Raw genomic sequence first — 18,477 nt, forward strand, 5'->3', positions numbered from 1 at the left:
CAGGAAGGCTGGTAGCTAGATTTATATATATATATATATATATATATATATATATATATATATATATATATATATATATATATATATATATATACACATATATATATATATAAATTTAAAGCATAACATAAGCCTTATGAGGAAGCAAACATCCTTTATCCATCTGCGAAAATGTGTAATTAAGGTCAGATGTCGGCCCTAAATTAAATTGAAGTTTTAACTCCCCCTCCCACCAATATAGATATTTATATGAGAGATTTGAAAAACCATCAAATTGGCTCCAAGGAGCAAGAAATAAATGAATTGGAGGAATTCGATTCATAATAATCCCCAATGAACACACGCGCACAGTCACATTATTCCTTTCAAGCATGTCAAGAATGTGAACAGGAAGTAAATGAAATTGTTTGAGCGCCTCTGCGGAATCTGGCTGAAAACTGATTTGTGAATACCCCCCTCTCAGTGCCTCGTTGTTGCAACTGGCCCGTTGTCACCGGTTGGTGGGGTTCCCACTGTTGTGGTTTTGTGGTGGACCCAAACGCATGAAGCTGGAATAGGAAAGTGCTCAAAAACAGATGGCATTTAATAACAAAATCATCAACAAAATAACAAATAAATGGTCAAAAACAACAATAAACTGTCACAAACAAAAACAAACCTCACAAATCAGGATGCTACTGTAAAAGTTGTGATTTTGGAAAATGAAAGTGGAAAATAAAAATCATTTGACATTGCAGAGGCTACAGCAACGGGACGGCTGAAGGTCCTTGCTGTAACAGGGTGCTGAAGCAGCCAGGGGATCCCCGCAAAGCCAGGGCAGGGAGCCGAAGCGGCCGGGGACTCTCATTACAGCAAGGGCAGGGAATGCCTCCTGCTGCGTCTTTTCACTGTTGGGTGATTATGTTGTGATTTGCGGTGGATCCAAACGCAACACCCACCTTCCTACGAGCTCATTTTCTGCCTGGTGTTTCATTCTCCTACTGTCAGTCAACACATCAGCTTACGTTTTGTTGTAATCTTGGTGCTCAAGCGAATTGAGAAGCTTCACTTAGATCAGGGGTCGTGAACGCACGCCTTGTGAGTCAGATATGGCTCTTTTCATGAGTACAACTGGCTCGGAAGATAAAATGGGGAGTTTCCTACTTAGGTGTGTGCGAAGCTGAAGCTGAAGCAATCGCATACTGTATGTTTGGTCCAAAATATATTGGGAAAAGTTTCTACAACATTTTACAGTCCCGGTGTTACACCAACATGCTCTGTTTTGGCTGTATGCCTCTAAGGGATTCCGAATGTAAGACAAGGGTCTCAAACTCACAAGTATAATATGAGTTTCTATTGCGACGCAGATGACACTAAACTTTACCTTCCGGTGGAGGAATCTGCCACACTAAACTGTGGAAATTTGGGGGCATTAAATTTTGTTCGGAGAGGGGGTTTAGCTCTTTTGCTGAATTTGATCTTAAGATATATGGTGTGGCTCCCATATATATTGCATTCATGGCTCTCTGAGTCAGAAAACATGTTTTGGCTGCGTTCAATGATTTATGCAATGATAGTCCTGTGGAATTTACACATGAAACCAGTCTTGAACAATAACAGGCATCCCAAAAATTGGGGACGCTGTGGATGGGGCGCGGGTGGTTGTACTGAGGGAATGCCGTGGTAGAATGCAGGAAGTGTGCATGTATGTGCGTGTTCGACTCCCAAATTTAGTAGATTTGATATTTTATCATCCCGACAGACCTTTTGCATGTGCTGCGCATGTACGCACACAAAGAAGTCATGAGGCTGCTGTTTATATGATCTCATTGGGAGAGGATTCTCATTTCGGGCGAATGAAAAGGGTGCATTTGTGGGTGGGAAGATCCAATGGAGAGGGCGGGATTGGTTGTGGTCCAGAGGAGGCCGATTGTCCCGATAGCAGATGTTTTTTCCCCATGATGAACGTTAAATGTCAAGGCAAATAGTGTTACTAGCACTTGTGTGCATGTACCGAGACTTGCTTTACATTTTACTGTAACTTCAAAAATATTCTACTTGCTGACGCCATCTCCTGGCTGCAATCATCACTGCTGCTCCTTCGGTTGTGTGTGCAAGTATGTGAAATTCTTAGATTTGCTTGAATAAACTCTTCTCATTTCATCTTTTTGGGGTTTTGAGTTAGCATTTTAAATACAGTCCTTTTCTTACTTTCACCATTTTTATCCTACAATTAAAGAAAAACCTAGACCACGCACGATAATTCACTCTACTATCCCTCACACCCCACCTTGTTTCCTCAAGCCTAATGCGCTTGGTGGCGGAAACACTGCTGATAAAAGTAAGATAAAAACAGATAGGCTTTATTAAGTACACATCAAAATATGCACCCGACCCTTAAAGGGACAGCATACATGCCAGCCTTTTGACATTAAAAAGTGGTAGGTGTTTTCGTGCATCCAGTGGTAATTTTAGAGGCTTGGGGGTGCTTTCATTTCACTTGAAGCAGTCATGTCCAAAGTCCGGCCCATTCACTGTTGTCTTATTTGTTTACGTACATTTTTATCTGTAGTTTTTATGTACTTTTTTGTGTGTGTTTATGTATAATTTCTTGTATTTGATTACATTCATTTTTGTGCGTATTTATTTATGATTTTTGTGTTTACGTACATTGTTTGTTTCCTTCCATTCCTGTGAGTTTACGTACGTTGTTGTGCTTGTTTACGTCCATTTCTGTGCGTTCTGATGTACGTATTTGTATGTATTTATGTCTGTTTTATGTTTTTACATACGTTTTGATCTGTGGTTTTTCTGTACGGTTTTCTATGTGTTTACTTACAATTTATGTGTTTATGTACGTTTTTATTGGCGTTTTTTATCTACGTTTTTGTGTGTGTTTGCGTACGTTTTTGTGTGCATATACTTATGCTTTATGTGTTTACGTACGTTGTTTGTTTCCTTCCATTCGTGTGTGTTTTACGTTGTTTTGCGTGTTTACGTACATGCTTATTGTTATCTCATGATGTTGCCTAATGTTTACTTTTGGTGCACTTCAAATGTAGGATAAATCTGTTGCTGACAAGGTGCGATAAATATGACAAGGCTCTATAACTTAACTGCATGTCTGTTCGTCTCTATTTCAACTGACTCGAATACTACACAGATGCTGTATAACTTCGTTTTAAAGTAACAGAAATAGTTACTTTCCCTGCTAAGTAGTTACTTTGACCACACAATAATTCAGGTAGTGCCCCAGTTACTTCTTGGAAGAAGTAGTGATTAACTTGAAATAATTACTTTTTATAGTATCGTGCCCAACACTAATTACTTGAGACTAGATGTCACTTAACTGTTTCGTGCAACCGAAAAAAGAGTGTGCCAAAGCACAAGGAAGACTCAAAACTGCGGAGACTTAAAGTGACCAAACCGCACCATTTTATGCTAATTCTGCCTTACACAAGGATTTTGGTTTTTGGGGGTACCCCTAGCACCAAGATGGTAGACAATTATCTAAGCTTCTTCTAGGTGAGGCTCATGTTATGTATAATAAATGCAAATTTTTTTACTTAAAAGTATTTGAAAAATAATGCACATTTGTATGATAGGTCATGTATTTTTGCTTATTCTTTTAAATCATTTACATCTCTTACCACTAAAAGGCGTTAAACACACACCTGTCCCTTTAAAAACAAACGCACACTTGAAGCTACAGTATGTACAGTTTGAACATTGTCCAAAGTAATGCCTTTAACTACCAGTAGAGAGCGCAATAATATCATCATACTCAGAAACAGTATGTCGCGCCCACAAAAGTCTGCTTCCAATTAGTAAAGAAAAACACCGCCATTAAGACCCCAACACACACCAACCCACTTCCCCCATACTTTTCCCTCCTTTTGCTGCACACCACAAAAAAGAGAGGAGGTGGAAACGGTGCATTCAAGGTCCCTTTGTGTCTTGTTCGGTGCTGGACGAACAGCACTCAGGTAAGACCAAGACTTTTATTTGTTTCCTATCATATTATTCGTGTGAGCACATCCCGGTCTCTTAATCTTGTTATGGCCAAAAAGATGCAATAATTGACAGCGTTTGGTACCCTATAGAGCGCTATACACTTAGGCAGCTGTCTGCAACCCAGGATGTTTGAAGTGCCGAAAAATGAAAATCCTGTTTAATTAAAAAAAAGTGAGGTCATACATTAAAGATAGGCATTTCATATATATGTATATATATATATATATATATATATATATATATATATATATATATATATATATATATATATATATATATATATATATATATATCCCCAAAAATGTAAAATGTTGTGTCGTTTGAGGTTTCCCTTAAAAAGTTGACGGCTAGAACCCTTTATTGACCAAGTATAATACAGGCCGCCTGGAATTTTTTTTGTTATTGTGTCCATCAAAGAGTCAGAAATCATTTTATGAGTGATTAGTTAAGCTGCTTTTTTCAGAATAACCCAAACTTTCACTATCTACTTTCAATATCTACCACAATATCTGTAAAGACAATGTAATAACCAGTTAAAATGAAAAACTAAACAAAAAAATTGACTTGGATGTTTCAGGATTATAAAGAAGTAGTTACCGGAACTGAACATAAACACATTGTAAGGCAAGATAAACTGCAAATATGAATTCTTAAAAATATATACAATAAAGTATTTGAGTCATGATCTCAGTGGTCCATATATCTCACTGGATCTCTGGCGCCGACTATGACCCTGAATGTTTTAGTGCAGGGAAGGATGGTGTTTGTTCAGCAGGATCAATCCTAAAACATAGGCATGTTATAGTCTTGAAGGAAGGTAACTAATTGAAAGGTAGGTACATTGAAATATTAACAATAATAATCTACAGGTATAAGAAAATACAATAAATATCAGAGGATAAAAAGGAGGTAGCACGCCGGCGCAGTGGTTAGCGCTTGTGCGGCACAGTTCTGAGGTCATGAGATTGAACCTCCTGTGTGGAGTTTGCATGTTCTCCCCGTGCTTGCGTGGGTTTCTGTCATGATTTCCGATTCAGAGCACCTTTGACTGCTTAATTGGCACCAACAGCCCTGAGAGCTGATTGGCTGATAAACTCCTTTTAAACCCCTGGCTTCCAAGAGATCCCTGTCAGATATTTGTGCTAACCGTTGCTCCCAGCTCAGCAAGCTCTCACGTTCAGACTCTCTTCCTGCTCTGTTTTCTCTGCCTGTTACCCGTTGCCAACCTGTTTCCGGACCCGACTCTACCCCGTTCTGCCTTCCCATTATCTGTCCTGTTACCGCTACCTGCCTGACTCCTGTTGCCGACCTTGTTTCCGAACTTGACACCGCCCTTGCTCTCCAGTCCCGGCTAACGACTTGTATTACCTGCCTGTCTTCGACCCTCCTCGCTCGACACGGAAGTGCCACTTCCGCGTCTCCTGCTACACTTGTCCGTCGATCCTCAGATCGTGGAAGCAAGCCCTTCTCTCCCTCTTAATAAAACTGAGTAAACGAACGCTACTGGGTCCTGTCTCCGTTCCTGGCGTCGTGACAGGTTTCCTCCGGGCACTCCGGTTTCCTCACACATTCCAAAAACATGCATGTTAGGTTAATTGGCCGGTCCAAATTGTCCCTAGGTGTGAATGAGCCAGCGTATTGTCTGTCCCTGTGTGCCCTCCCACTTGTCAAACAGCGGCACCGACACCCCCATGCTATAAAGCAGGGGTCAGCAACCTTTTGGGTGTGGAGTGCCACTTTTAAATGTCCTTGTAAATCAGTGTGCCACACCAAGATTAATGACTCGCAAAACACTTTTTTTTTAATATCCAACTGAGCTGTCATTTTACACCAGTCCGAATATACAACAATATGGATATATATTTAAATTGTATAACTGACCAATTTATCTTACACTATTCTTGTTCATCAACAAACTAAAAAATGACTGTGAACAACATGTGGAAAGGCCTGTTGACATCCATGACTTCAACTATTCTTCATCAACAATTAACTACAATAAAAAAATTATTGAAAATGACAGCTACCATACCATTCAATAAAATCTTATGTTAGAAACTATCAAAACTTGAAAAACACACACACACCTTTAATATATTCGCCTTCAGTAAATGGTTTTCCGTGCTTTGCCATGCAGTGTGAAATGTGATAGCTTGCTTCAGTGGTGGTGTTTGTAGCAGTGACAAATGTTTTCAGGGTCTGTGTTTGTTTGCGGCACCTGGACACAACGCGTTTTAATGTCTCCGCCTTTCCAGACTCGTCCTTGAATTCATGTTCATGTTTCGTCTCGTAATGACGCTTAACACTTGTTGACGTGCGAGGTACAACACTCTCGAGGCATAATGCACAAACAGCACGGCCATTTTTGGCACAAAGCCTCAGTCCTCTTTCCACGCTGGCTGAAAAGATTGAGTTTTTTTCGCTGGAGGAGCTGTTGGGATTCGCTCATATATCGCGCGCCGGTGTTACTGTGGGTGGGTTAAAACACAGATCTTTTCTCCTCTGCGAGGCGCGGCGCGGCGCAGACACGCTCACACACGGAGCAGAGGAGGGGTGCTACCATAAAGCCTCTAAATAACACAGCGCGCAACTGAAAATGCCTGAATTTCACCTAAAAATGTGCATGAAAAAAAAATCATTAGTATTTTGCCGTGCGCTCGCGTGGCACTGGTTAACCCCTCACGTGCCACTGCTGGCGCGCGTGCCATAGGTTGCCGACCACTGCTATAAAGTGTTAAACATTTTCTCCATTGAGTATTTGTTGAAAATAAAAGAGCTCTCGTGCTTTATTTTTCTGCTGTAGTCTTATTTTTAGCAGAGTTGTTCGGAGCGGAACACATTGGGTTCAAAGAGCGGAGGATGGGGGGAGTACCAAAGAGTGATGTCATGCTCTTCCCTGAAGATTTTCTTTTGTTTATATTTGTTAGTGTAGCATGAAAAATGTGGAAGTAAGATAAGGCCTGTTTCAAGTACAGCCCAAACGCCAACCTAAACCCCATGCAAGATAGAAAAAGTGGAGTTTATCGGAGCACATCTAAAAAAATGCAAGTACATGTATGCGCAACATGAAAGAGTTGACTGTGGTTGCAATCAGAACCACAAGATAAGAGATGGCGGCAGAGAGTAACATTGTTCCAAATTGAATACTCCTTTAAAGCATTGGAAATGTTAAGAATACTTTGGCATGTTTGCTCTCTACAGAAAACCATCACAAAAGATTGTAAATATATTTTCCTCCCCTATAATTTTCTAAAGGAGTCACGTGGGCAGTGCTAAATAGCCACATGCTGTTATAGAACCATAGGTTGCTGACCCCCAGGTCACATGGCTGCTGGCGTCATAACTGCCGGCTTCAACTGGGATTAACCCTTTTGCTCTTAACTTAAGGAATGTTTGAGTGTTTTTAAAGTACGGGGGGATTAAGATGAATGAATGCAATTGTTTGTCAGTCCGTTTCAAAATGTTTCATTGTTTTCTTCAAATCATTTCATTAGAGAGAGCTACTCAAGATAAAATAACCAAACAACCACGCAGGTTCTATTTTAAAGTGATCCAAAAGCAGTTAGTATTGTTTGTTATTTTGAATTCATTGTTGGAACGTCTTTGTCTTAAAAGTAGCGTTTCTTTAAAAAAAAAAAAGATTTTGCTTTATTGATGTAAATTCAAAAATATATAGGGAAAGGCGAGAAATTACAGCGTGTATCTGTGTCTAGTTAAATATTGATCTCAAAAGGTAGTATGGAACATTTTCTAATAAAGTACAGCCACATTGCTAGTATATTATTAGCATAAATTGCTGTTATAAATAAAGTAGTGATAAATCATTTCATAAATCCTAACGTGTTTGTCTTTATATTTGTGAAAACATTTCTTAATAAGGGCTTACAGTAAAGCTTGCTCTAAAACAGAAATCGCTAACAAAATTGAATTTTGTTTAATTTGTATTGATGTCGTGAGCATTAAAGGGACAATGTGCATTATTGGACCACTAGATGGTGCTGTATTGTGTAGTGCAATGCTTCTCTATTACTTTCTGTAAACAATCCAGGAAGATCATCTCATTTGAATTTCCATCTTGTTGAAGGGTTTGTTTGCCTCTAGTTTGAATTAATTTAGTTAAGTCAAGTCAAGTCATGTTTTTTGTATAGCCCTTTATCACTCAAGTCTCAAAGGGCTGCACAGACCAATGACTGGTACAGACTACATACTATTATTACACCATCACCGGATCCAAAACCTACATGAGGGCAAGGAAAGCCTCAACATGAAAAGGGCAAATTACTTTTCACGACACTAAAGTTCTGGTTTTCATGGCTGCTAGTGCTGCATTAAATCCCTAAAAAAACTATTTTCTTCTTTTCTTTCTTTTTGTTTTTTTCCCTTTTTCTTCTTTTCTTTTTTTTCATTTTCCTGTCTTTTTCTATAAGTTTTTTTCTTTTCTCTGTGATATCTTTATTTTATTCTTTATTCTTTCCTTCATTCTTTTCTTACTTGCTATTCTTCCTTGTCTTTTTCTATTTATTTTCCTTTTTTACATTTTTCTCTTTTTCGTTTTTTTTACTTCTTGTTTTGCTTTGTCTTTCTTTTATTTCCTTTTCCTTTTTTCTTTAACCTTTCCTTATTTTTGTCCGTGAGTAAAAACAGTGTGGTGATGTGATCAAATGTCAAGCTTTCTCCTAAGTGATCTACATCTCTAGTTGTCTAGTGATTATGATTGAGCAATCTCACTAGCGTGTTCTGGGTTCGACTCCTGTTCCATCTAATGTTGTGCAAATGTGGTCAGCGATATTTATCGACTGATTGATCATTGCTCAGATATGGTTAAATACTACTGGGTGGTTAGTTGTGCGTTTTTTAACTAATGTGTGCTTGTTTTTGATAAAATTAATAATTGATCGTCAAATCAATGAACCGGGTATTACTATGAGACTGTTTCCTACAAGGCAAGCATTTTGACTCTGACTCCTGTCCGTCCCGCTTTTTGCACCCGTTTTTCCACCTGTCTTTTCCTGATCTCCCCGTTTGTCTCCGGCTACGACCTGTTTTTGACCCTGAACACGTTTGCTCTCCTGTCCCGGCTTACGACCCGTTTTTGATCCCGACAATGTTTTTGCTCTCCTGTCCCGGCTATCGATCTGTTTTTTCAGTCCTTGACACAGCCATCTCCCGCTACGGAAGATCCACTTCCGTATTCTGATCACGATCCGATTGTGTGAGCGGCATGCTTCCCGCGTCCAGCGAGCACCGGATCTCGGGCGCTGCCCTTCCTCTTTCTATCAATAAACTTGTGGTTAACGCTACGCATTTAAGTACTGATTCCGTTCTGGTCGTGACGGAAACTCAACCCCATTCATGTGAATGCGCACTAATTTTATTGTTTCAACCACGCCAATCAGTATCCCTAATGAGCAGACTACAGACTATGATTGTGACACTTGTTCTGTCAGAAACGCAGCGCTTAGGAGCATTGGAAAGATAGAGTGCGCGTTTGCGCTGAAGGGGGGAAATTCTGCTGGGGAGTATACATTAGGCACAAAGCTCGTACCTACTTAAACTAGAAATGCTCGAAAATACTTCATACGTACACTATGGGAAATGCTCGCTAAAAATGTTAGCGTATGTTCAGGGCTGCCAGTCCCTCCTATCGATTGCGGATATGCATCGCCGTCTTCTGTCTTCATCAAAAGGGATACGATAAAATGCCAAATCAGGCTTAGAACCTTGCCGGTTTGCACAGCTTACCGCACAGCGAGAAATCCCCATCATAAAAAGTCGTGTTTATATTCTTGTCGTGGTTATTGATAATTGTTTCAACCCAACTGTCTATTCAACTGCCGTCATGGCCGTCATACCTCCGGGGAATGCAAAGCGTCACCACCAGTGTGCTTTTCAGTCCAAAAAATATGTTAACCAGACAAGTTTCAATTAAAAGCATTTGTATTTGGTTACGTATAGTGACATCTAGAGGTCAAATAATAAACATAGTCTCTTTCAGACAAAACAAATATTTTAGTCGATTTGTAATACATCCAGTATGTACGACGTTTTCCTTTTTAAAATGCCTTACAGAAACTAAAGTACTTTATCACCATATTTTATTATTAATGAATGAAATTATTAGTATTGACAAAGAGCTATATTTTTTCAGTTCCTGATCACACAGTGGTCGATACCTCATCGGATACAATGAATTCTGGTCTTGTATCTGCACTTTGCCCATTCTAAAAATAAAACCTACGCAGGTACACCTATTAAGCGGTCTGCATCCTCAGCTCTTCTCCTCTTTCGGCATCCCATAAGATTTGTACCCCAGCCTTCATCCCCCTTCTCATGTGTCGTTCTGCCACCCTCCAGCGCTCTCACGCTCTCTGTCTTCTTATTGGTTGTCGCCATTCTGGCTCTTTTATCAATTGAGCTGCGGCTGCTCGCATGCGACTGGCTGGATGCTAATCAACGCTCTCACACTTATGCGATGGAAGTTCCGGCTCTTTTTTGAGAGACGAGGCTCTTTCCACTCGGATTACAAAGAGGACCGCACTTTAGATTATTTTTGATGCTTTTATCTATATATTACCAATCATTATGTAACGCTATCCACAAAATGACTTATAAAATGGGAAAAGTGAAAAAAAGACAAATCATAAAATATATAAATGAAATAAAATAAATAAAATAACAAAAGGAAAAAAGTCCAAACAGAGAAGAAATGAGAAAAAACAAGAATTAAAGGAACAAAATAACCAGGAAAAATATAATACACATAAAGGATGAAAAAGTCGGGGGGGGAAGTGTAAAAACAAAAACAAGGAAAAAAAACAAAATAAAACAAAAAGGGAAAAAAGAAGAATAAAATGCATGAAAAAAATGAGTAAAAGGCTAAGGAAAAATGAAACAAAATAAAAAAGAAAAAGAGAGAAAAAAGGAGAAGAAAGAAAAAAGCGAGACAAAAAGAAGAAAGCAGAGAAAAAATGCAGCGGAAATAATCTTTGGGAATAGGAAACAAAAGAAGTAAAACAAATAAAAACAATAAAAAGAGTAGAAAAGGAAAAGAGGAAAACAATGTAAAAGTCTAAGAAAAAAAGGAAAGAAAAGAAGAAAAACCAAAAAGCAGCAGCAAAAAAAGGAGAAAAAAACAAGAAGAAAAGAAAAAAAGCTTGGAAAACGTTATAAAAAGCTGGGGAAAAGGAAACTAAATGATACAAAAGGCAAGAGAAAAATGAAAATAGAAAAAATATCAAAAAAAGAAGAGAGAGGGAGTGAATAGAGAGCATTAGGGAAAGAAACAGAATGAGAAATGGAGAGATGAATTGATGGGGTTAGAGAGAATGAGAAAAGTGATGGGAATGATGAGAAAGAGAGAGAGAGAGAGAGAGAGAGAGAGAGAGAGAGAGAGAGAGAGAGAGAGAGAGAGAGAGAGAGAGAGAGAGAGAGAGAGAGAGAGAGAGAGAGAGAGAGAGAGTACGAGAAATGGATGAGGAGGACGAGAAAAAGAGAAAGCGTTTCGAAAAGAGCTGGCTCCTCATCGAAGAATGACCTCATAGAGCCGTTCCGTTCGCGAACAACACATACCCAACACGCGATAATCCGAGAGCTCACGTCAGCGAGGTCCACTGACACACTCTCTCGCTCCGTTCTCTCTCGGCGGATGCCAATGTGACGCGTGCACGAGGAACCACGCGCAATTTCTGTCTCCAATTCCCTTTGCGCACGCGTGCCGTGGAATGTATCCGTGATGTTTTGGGACCGGAAGAACAGCACTGCCAACCCACAACGCCGTCCCAAAGGGCGACACAGACCCAAATCGGCAACAGGTAAATAGCGTGCATGTTTAAAGATGCGCCAGCGACCAACTTTGTCGCATCTCCTTTCACTTGCCATCGCTCGGACTGCCCTTGGTTGGGATCAATTAGGTCACCCGCTTCGTGTTTTGGCGCGCGGGGAAGGAAGCAGGCGTGTTTTTGCGTGATTAATGGGCTCGTCCCGCATGAGCTCGCCGGCCAGCCTGAGGCGGACGAGATACGTGCGAGACGCCGAGGTGGCGGCCCCGTGTCCATCAAGGCGCTGCGTTTCTTCCCTTTCGTGTTCTAACGATGTACAAGAACGCCCTTTGTCCTCAATTCAGTCCTCTTTTACCCCCACTGGTGCCTTGAAACACTCACGGCATGTCATCCCACTAGAACATTGTTTTTAATCAGTGTGCTGCAGGAAAATCGACCAATTTTATCCTTGCAGAAATGCATGTTTTTTTTGCTTTCTTCCATTCATTAGCAAAATAACTGTTACATTCATCTATATCAGTGGGTGGCAGCAAATCAAAAGGGGCGATTTTAGGTTCGGAGCTTTGAGGGCAGGGTCAGGATCTTTTTTGACCCAAAGCCATAATAGCAAAAACATTTGGATTTTTTAATTTTTTTTGGTTGAGGAAGAGCCATACCATTCATATATGTTAGGAAAAAATGTCTGCCAAACCCGCTCTCCAGACAAAGACTTGATCAAATTTATGAAAAAAAAAAACAATACAATCAGCAGATATACCACTTTAAACCTGCATCCCTCCCGCAATTACTAGATTGTTGAGGCTCATTTTTATCATGATGACTGATTTGGATCACTTGTGCCCTCTCGTTTGGCGCCAGCCCATGTAGGCTACCTGATTGGTTTACCGTCCTTTTTAAGCCAAGTCCTTTCACTCGCCTGTTGTCAGTCCGTCAGCGAAGCTCTGTTTCTACAAGGCAAGCACTTTGACTCTGACGCCTGTCTGTCCCGTGTTTTACACCCGTCCGTTCCTTATTTCCCCGTTTGTCTCCGGCTACGACCTGTTTTTTTGACCCCGACCACGTTTTGCTCACATGTCCCGGCTTACGACCCGTTTTTGATCCCGACCACGTTCTGGCTCTCCTGCCCCAGCATTTGACCTGTTTTTTCCCTGTTCGACACCACGATCTCCCGCTCCGGAAGATTTACTTCCGTATTCGGAACACGTTCTAATTCTGTGAGCGGCTTGCTTCCCGCGTCCAGCGAACACCGGATCGCGGGCGCTGCCTTTCCTCTTTACAGAGGGACCTCGCTACTTCGCAGTTCCACGTTCGCGGGTTCAAAGCTTCGCGGGTCTAAAAAAAATATTAATAATAAAATAAAATAATAAAAAAAGAAAATATGTATATTTTTATTTTTGTATTTTTTTTAAGCATTTTCGAAGGGGCGTCGCTACTTCGTGGTTCCACGTTCGCGGGTTCATAGCTTCGCAGGTCTAAAAAATAACAATAATAAAATAATTTTAAAAATAAATTAAAAAAAAATATATTTTTTTAAGATTTTTGAAGGGGGCGTAGCTACTTCGCGTATTTTCACTTTTCGCAGGTGGTTTTGGTCCCCATTAACCGTGATAACCGATGGATTACTGTATCTCAATAAACTTGTGAGAAACGTTACGCGATTGGGTCTACCCTTTGTTCTGGACGTGACTATTTTAGCCTTCAATTTTTCCCATGAATAATGGTTTAAAAACAAATGTTAATCAGAGTTCTTTTGTAAACATGTCACAAAATACTGCAAACGAAGATATCAATGTAGTTACCTCCAGTGCAGACGGCGCTGGCCAGAGAGAAGTGCGAAGTGGGCATTGCTCCACTCACCCCTACCACTCATCCAATCAAATTGCTCTGTGTGCTTGATTGGTGTTTCTCCGTGTTTAGTCTGCATAGTGGGTTTTCATCATATACTGTCCAAACTTGTGAGCTTCCATATAATGGATTCCTTAGCGACATACAGCAAATACATCTATGAACCTTGACTTAACCTTGGTTTGTTTGCATTCGATGACCTTGGAAGGGATCAATTCTGTTTCCATTCATATTATTAGGTAAAACATGTTTTGATTTACGGTTCCATGATATAACGTCACTGCTGGAACCAATTACTACTGTACTAGGCATAACACGAGCCTCACCATAATTGTCAGCCATTTTGCTCCTACGTGTTCCCTGGAAAAAAAAATGCTTACGAAAGCCTTGGCAAATAAATGAGGAAAAAGGTTTGGTCACTGAGTCTTCACAGTTTGTATTCTTCCTTGTGCTTATTAGCACTCCTTTTGGTTGCATTACATAATACAACAACATCTCATGGTCAAATAACGCACACCGTCCCTTTAATGCTCAATTAGCAGCATTTCTAATTAAAGCCAAAACATTTCACTTCCATGGCTTTGTCTTCAATATAATTAAATCCATACTTTATATGAGGGATGTCAAACTTAGTTTGGCCCTTGGGCTGGACCCAGGCCTTGATACATAAACAAAAGTACACTCAAAATTTTTAGCTTTGTTCTTGAGTATTATCCAATATCATTCACATTAGTAACCTACCATACATATCATAATCATGGATGACAAGGGATCTTTTTTAAATACAAGACATTTATTCACAAACATGGGGGGAAAGATTTTCACGTGTGGCATTGAATGTGTTAATTGGTTTATTTTAACAGTTAAGTGAATGCAGTTTTACACCTGAACCAACTCACCACGCTACACAAACTCATCACTGCCCTCTAGAGACCACAGGGAGCATTTGGTATGCATTTGATTGGATAAAATCATAACTTTTGATAGAAAAGACCTAAGGGTTTCAAATTCGTTTGAGCTTGTGGCCACGTGTTAGAAAGAAAATTATTTCAGGGGCCAAAGTCAAGTCAAGTCAAATTTATTTATATAGCCCTTAATCACAAAAATGTCTCAAAGGACTGCACGGGATTACAATTACACAATTACCTGATCTTAAACCAAAGTAGTAGATTAAAGAGAAAGAGAGAGAGGGAAAGAGAAACAGAGCAAGAGAGAGCGCAAAAAAGAGACGGGGAAAGGAAGAGAAAAAGGGTCAAGTCATGTTTATTTGTATAGCTCTTAATCACAAAGACTCTCAAAGGGCTGCACAGACCACAGATTTTTGCAAACGAAAGGTTTAAAAAAAGAAATAAAGTGAGAAACAGATAAAGTGAGGAAGAGGGGGAGAGAGGAAAGAGAGATAAACTGAAGAGGAGAAACCATGTGATAAACAGAGAGAAAAGAAATTCCCCTAAAAAAGACAAGATAAAAATATAGTCAAGTCAAATCACATTTATTTATACAGCCCTTAATCACAAAAAATTCTCAAAGGAATGCACAGGATTACAATTACACAATTACCTGATCTTAAACCAACATGCGGGCAAGGAACAACTCAAAACCTCAGCGTGAGGAAAAAGAGACACCTTGAGAAGGGACCTCACAAGTGGTAATCCCTCTTCCAGGATGACCAGGGTGAATTGCATAATAAACACTAGGTAACATGTTGAAAATTTGTCCGGAAAGTGCATGACAGCAACGACGCCCCCAGCCTGTAAACTAGTCCAGAAAGTCTATGACGGCCACCACGCAGCTTCCCATCTCTGCCAGCTGGTCAATGCAGGCGTTGACATGCTTCAGGTCAAACGCTGGTCCGCTGACTCATCTCAAATCGTCCTTCTCCTTCGTATCACCAGCAGGCAGGCAGCCATAAAAAGACAGGACAATACAAAATATGAGGTGGGGATCAATCATAAGCTTTGGAATAGAAGTGTGTCTTAAGTCTTGATTTAAAAACTTCCATTGAGGTTGCAGATCCTATCTTCGGAGGCAGGGCATTCCATAGCACCGGGGCCCGGATGGAGAATGCTCTCGAGCCTTCAGACTTCTTGGCTCTCGGAGTCACAAGTAGACCGGCATTTTCCGAGCGGAGAGAACATCGGGGGAAATCAAATCAGAGAGATAAGAGGGTGCAAGTCCATGCAAACATTTGTATGTTAATAAGAGAACCTTAAAGTCATATCTTAAGTGGACTGAGAGCCAGTGCAAGTTGGCCAATACAGGAGTAATATGCTCAAACTTTTTTGTTTTTGTCTTAGTCAAAAGTCTAGCTGCCGCATTCTGAACCAGCTGCAAACTTTTAAAGCTAGACATCGGCATACCAGAAAGCAATACATTACAGTTATCAAGTCGAGAAGTAATAAACGCATGAATTAGAACCTCTGCAACTGATTAGGACAGCATCTCACGAATCTTTCTAGTAATATTTTTCACGTGTGACTGAAACGACAGATTAGGATCAAATATAACACCTGGATTTTTGACCGAGTCACTATGGGTGATATTACATTTGTTTACGTTCAGGGCAGTGTTTGAAAACAACTCATATATATATATATATATATATATATATATATATATATATATATATATATATATATATATATATATATATATATATATATATATATACCGGAGCCATATCCCCCTAGAGGGAGGTGGCTAGAGTTATTTCTGACCCTTTTTTGGGGGGATTGATACAAAGTAGGGGATTCCCAGCCCCCTCGCTCAACCCAACTGATGTGTTGGAAGTCATTAGGTGATCAAACCCCCCAATTCCAACCCCTAATGCCGAGCGTCAAGTAGGGAGGCAATGGGTACCAATGTTGAAAGTCCTAGGTATGACCCGGCCGAGGCTTGAACCAGCAACCTCCCAGTCTCGGGGCGGGTGCCCTACCCCGAAGGCCACCAAAATAAAGATAATATTAAAAAATACCAAATTTTGATAAATTAACAATGTAACCTTGAATAATAATTCAAGATCAGGTAGGTACTTTTACTTCTACAAAACAAGTGCTCAAACATTAACCACGTGATATAGTTCAGTGTTTTTCAAGCGTTTTTGAGCCAGGGCACATTTCTTTCATTGAAAAAAATTCCGCGGGACTCCACCAGTCGGTGCCATCGGTAGCTTTCACTTGACTAGGGGTCAGAAACCTATGGCTCGCGGGCCATGTACAGACGCTGCCCTACTTACAAACAAGATCGTTCGTAAGTTGAATTGGTCTGTAAGTCGCTTCAGTGCTGTATTTTGTATGTTTAAGGTTGTTATAAGTATGTTTAAAGTTTGTATAACTAACCTGTATTGTTTTGTACTAAAAACATTTAAACATTTCATCAAATAATATGCTCTATAAAGATAAATAAAGTAGAATTTAACTTACTTGTGGGGGATGCGCTTCAAGAGGTCCTCCTCTGTAATAAAAAGTGTCTCACCTCTTCTTTACACCAACCATATTGAATGGATGCATGAGATATTAAACAATAAAAATGTCAGCGCGCTTGAGATACAATATAGAATGTTCACACATGAACTAGGAAGAGGAAGTGGATTTCTTCGGGGTGGATGCTGGGTGACCTCTCACAGCGCCACCACACGCCAGTAGCGGCGGAAAGAAGCACTAAAATAATGTCCTGTACTCTGAAAAGGTACACAATACAAAATCTAACAGCAATGTCCGATTATTTTTTGACATCCCGAAAAAACTACTGTTTTTCGTTAGTCGAAGTAGGGGAGCGTCTGTATGTCCCTTTTCATGAGTAAATGTTGCTCTGAGATAAAATATAACTTGCACAATTTTTAATATCTCATTCTATGCAGAGCCAATTGTGGCGCATGCTAAGCAGAGACTATTCTGAGGCACTGATGGTTTGGTCCAATTCACACAGGACACAATTTATTTTTTTACAGTTTACAGTCAAGAGGTCACCCCAACAGCCCAGTTTTGGCTGTAGATCGCTAAATGAAATGGTAGTTCATTAAACAATCAATGTTCATTGTTGAGACACTTTATGATGAAAAGCCCCAGAACAACCTTTAACCCACAACAAACATTCTACTCAGAAGCTTTAGCAGAGCCCTTACAGCAATTTGATTGGGTAAATGTTAGGCATGGGCAAAGCACTACTCCTCGCCCAGTGCCGTCTGCACACACACTCACTCACAGATAGTAGCGTCAGCCATGCAAGGCTCCTACCTGCTTACTGGGGGAATTAGGGGTTCAGTGTCTTGCTCAAGGACCTTTCATGAAATCTCTGCAGAAATGTGAGGGTTTTACTCACTTTTGTGACATTCTGTATCTGTAGCCACGACCTATGCTTATGCTGCAATATGCGCTAGTTGCTAGCGCATATTGCAACATAGACATAGCTTTTACTCAGTTATGAAAGACACAATTCAAGTATATTATATGTATGTAAATATATTTATGATAAGATGGTAATCTTGCAAAGTATTCCTTCCTTTTACGAAATGACAGATTTGATTATGTCTTTTTTATACACCTGTAATGGGATGTAATTACTTTAGTTGTATCCGAATAACCAGTGGCATAAGCGAGCTAAGGGGCTGCTTATGGCCCCGCGAGCAGTTAACTTATATATAATTGAATATGCCGTACCTGTCAATCTGTAAATTTTTGCCGTACAAAGTACGTTTATTTTGCATTTTAAGACATGTACGACGTACAAGAAAATCTGTACGGAAAAACGCAAATTTAGCAATTATGGGTACCATCCAGTATACACAGACTATCACAAAACGGCAATTCAATCAAATCAAACGAGTTCGCCGCGGTAGCCTCTATCTCGGTATCATTTTTTT

General features: G+C 40.0%; 1 protein-coding gene across 2 annotated transcripts in view; it reads left to right on the forward strand.

The window, feature by feature from the left end:
- Nucleotides 1-18,477, forward strand: part of nhsl2 (NHS-like 2) — a 76,577-nt gene that overhangs the window by 5,996 nt on the left and 52,104 nt on the right. Inside the window, exon 1 of one of the 2 annotated variants that reach the window (XM_088348376.1) lies at nucleotides 11,462-11,804. The exons of the other annotated variant lie outside the window; for it this stretch is intronic. Within the exon in view, the coding sequence (XP_088204502.1) occupies nucleotides 11,726-11,804 (79 nt within the window). The 5' untranslated portion in view covers nucleotides 11,462-11,725. Of the gene's footprint in view, nucleotides 1-11,461; nucleotides 11,805-18,477 lie in introns of those variants that run through there. 2 annotated transcript variants of the gene reach the window in all.

This window comes from Urocampus carinirostris, chromosome 11 (genome assembly GCF_059441175.1).
Source record: "Urocampus carinirostris isolate Australia breed hairy pipefish chromosome 11, RoL_Ucar_1.0, whole genome shotgun sequence".
In the NCBI taxonomy this organism is placed as follows: Eukaryota; Metazoa; Chordata; class Actinopteri; order Syngnathiformes; family Syngnathidae; genus Urocampus; species Urocampus carinirostris.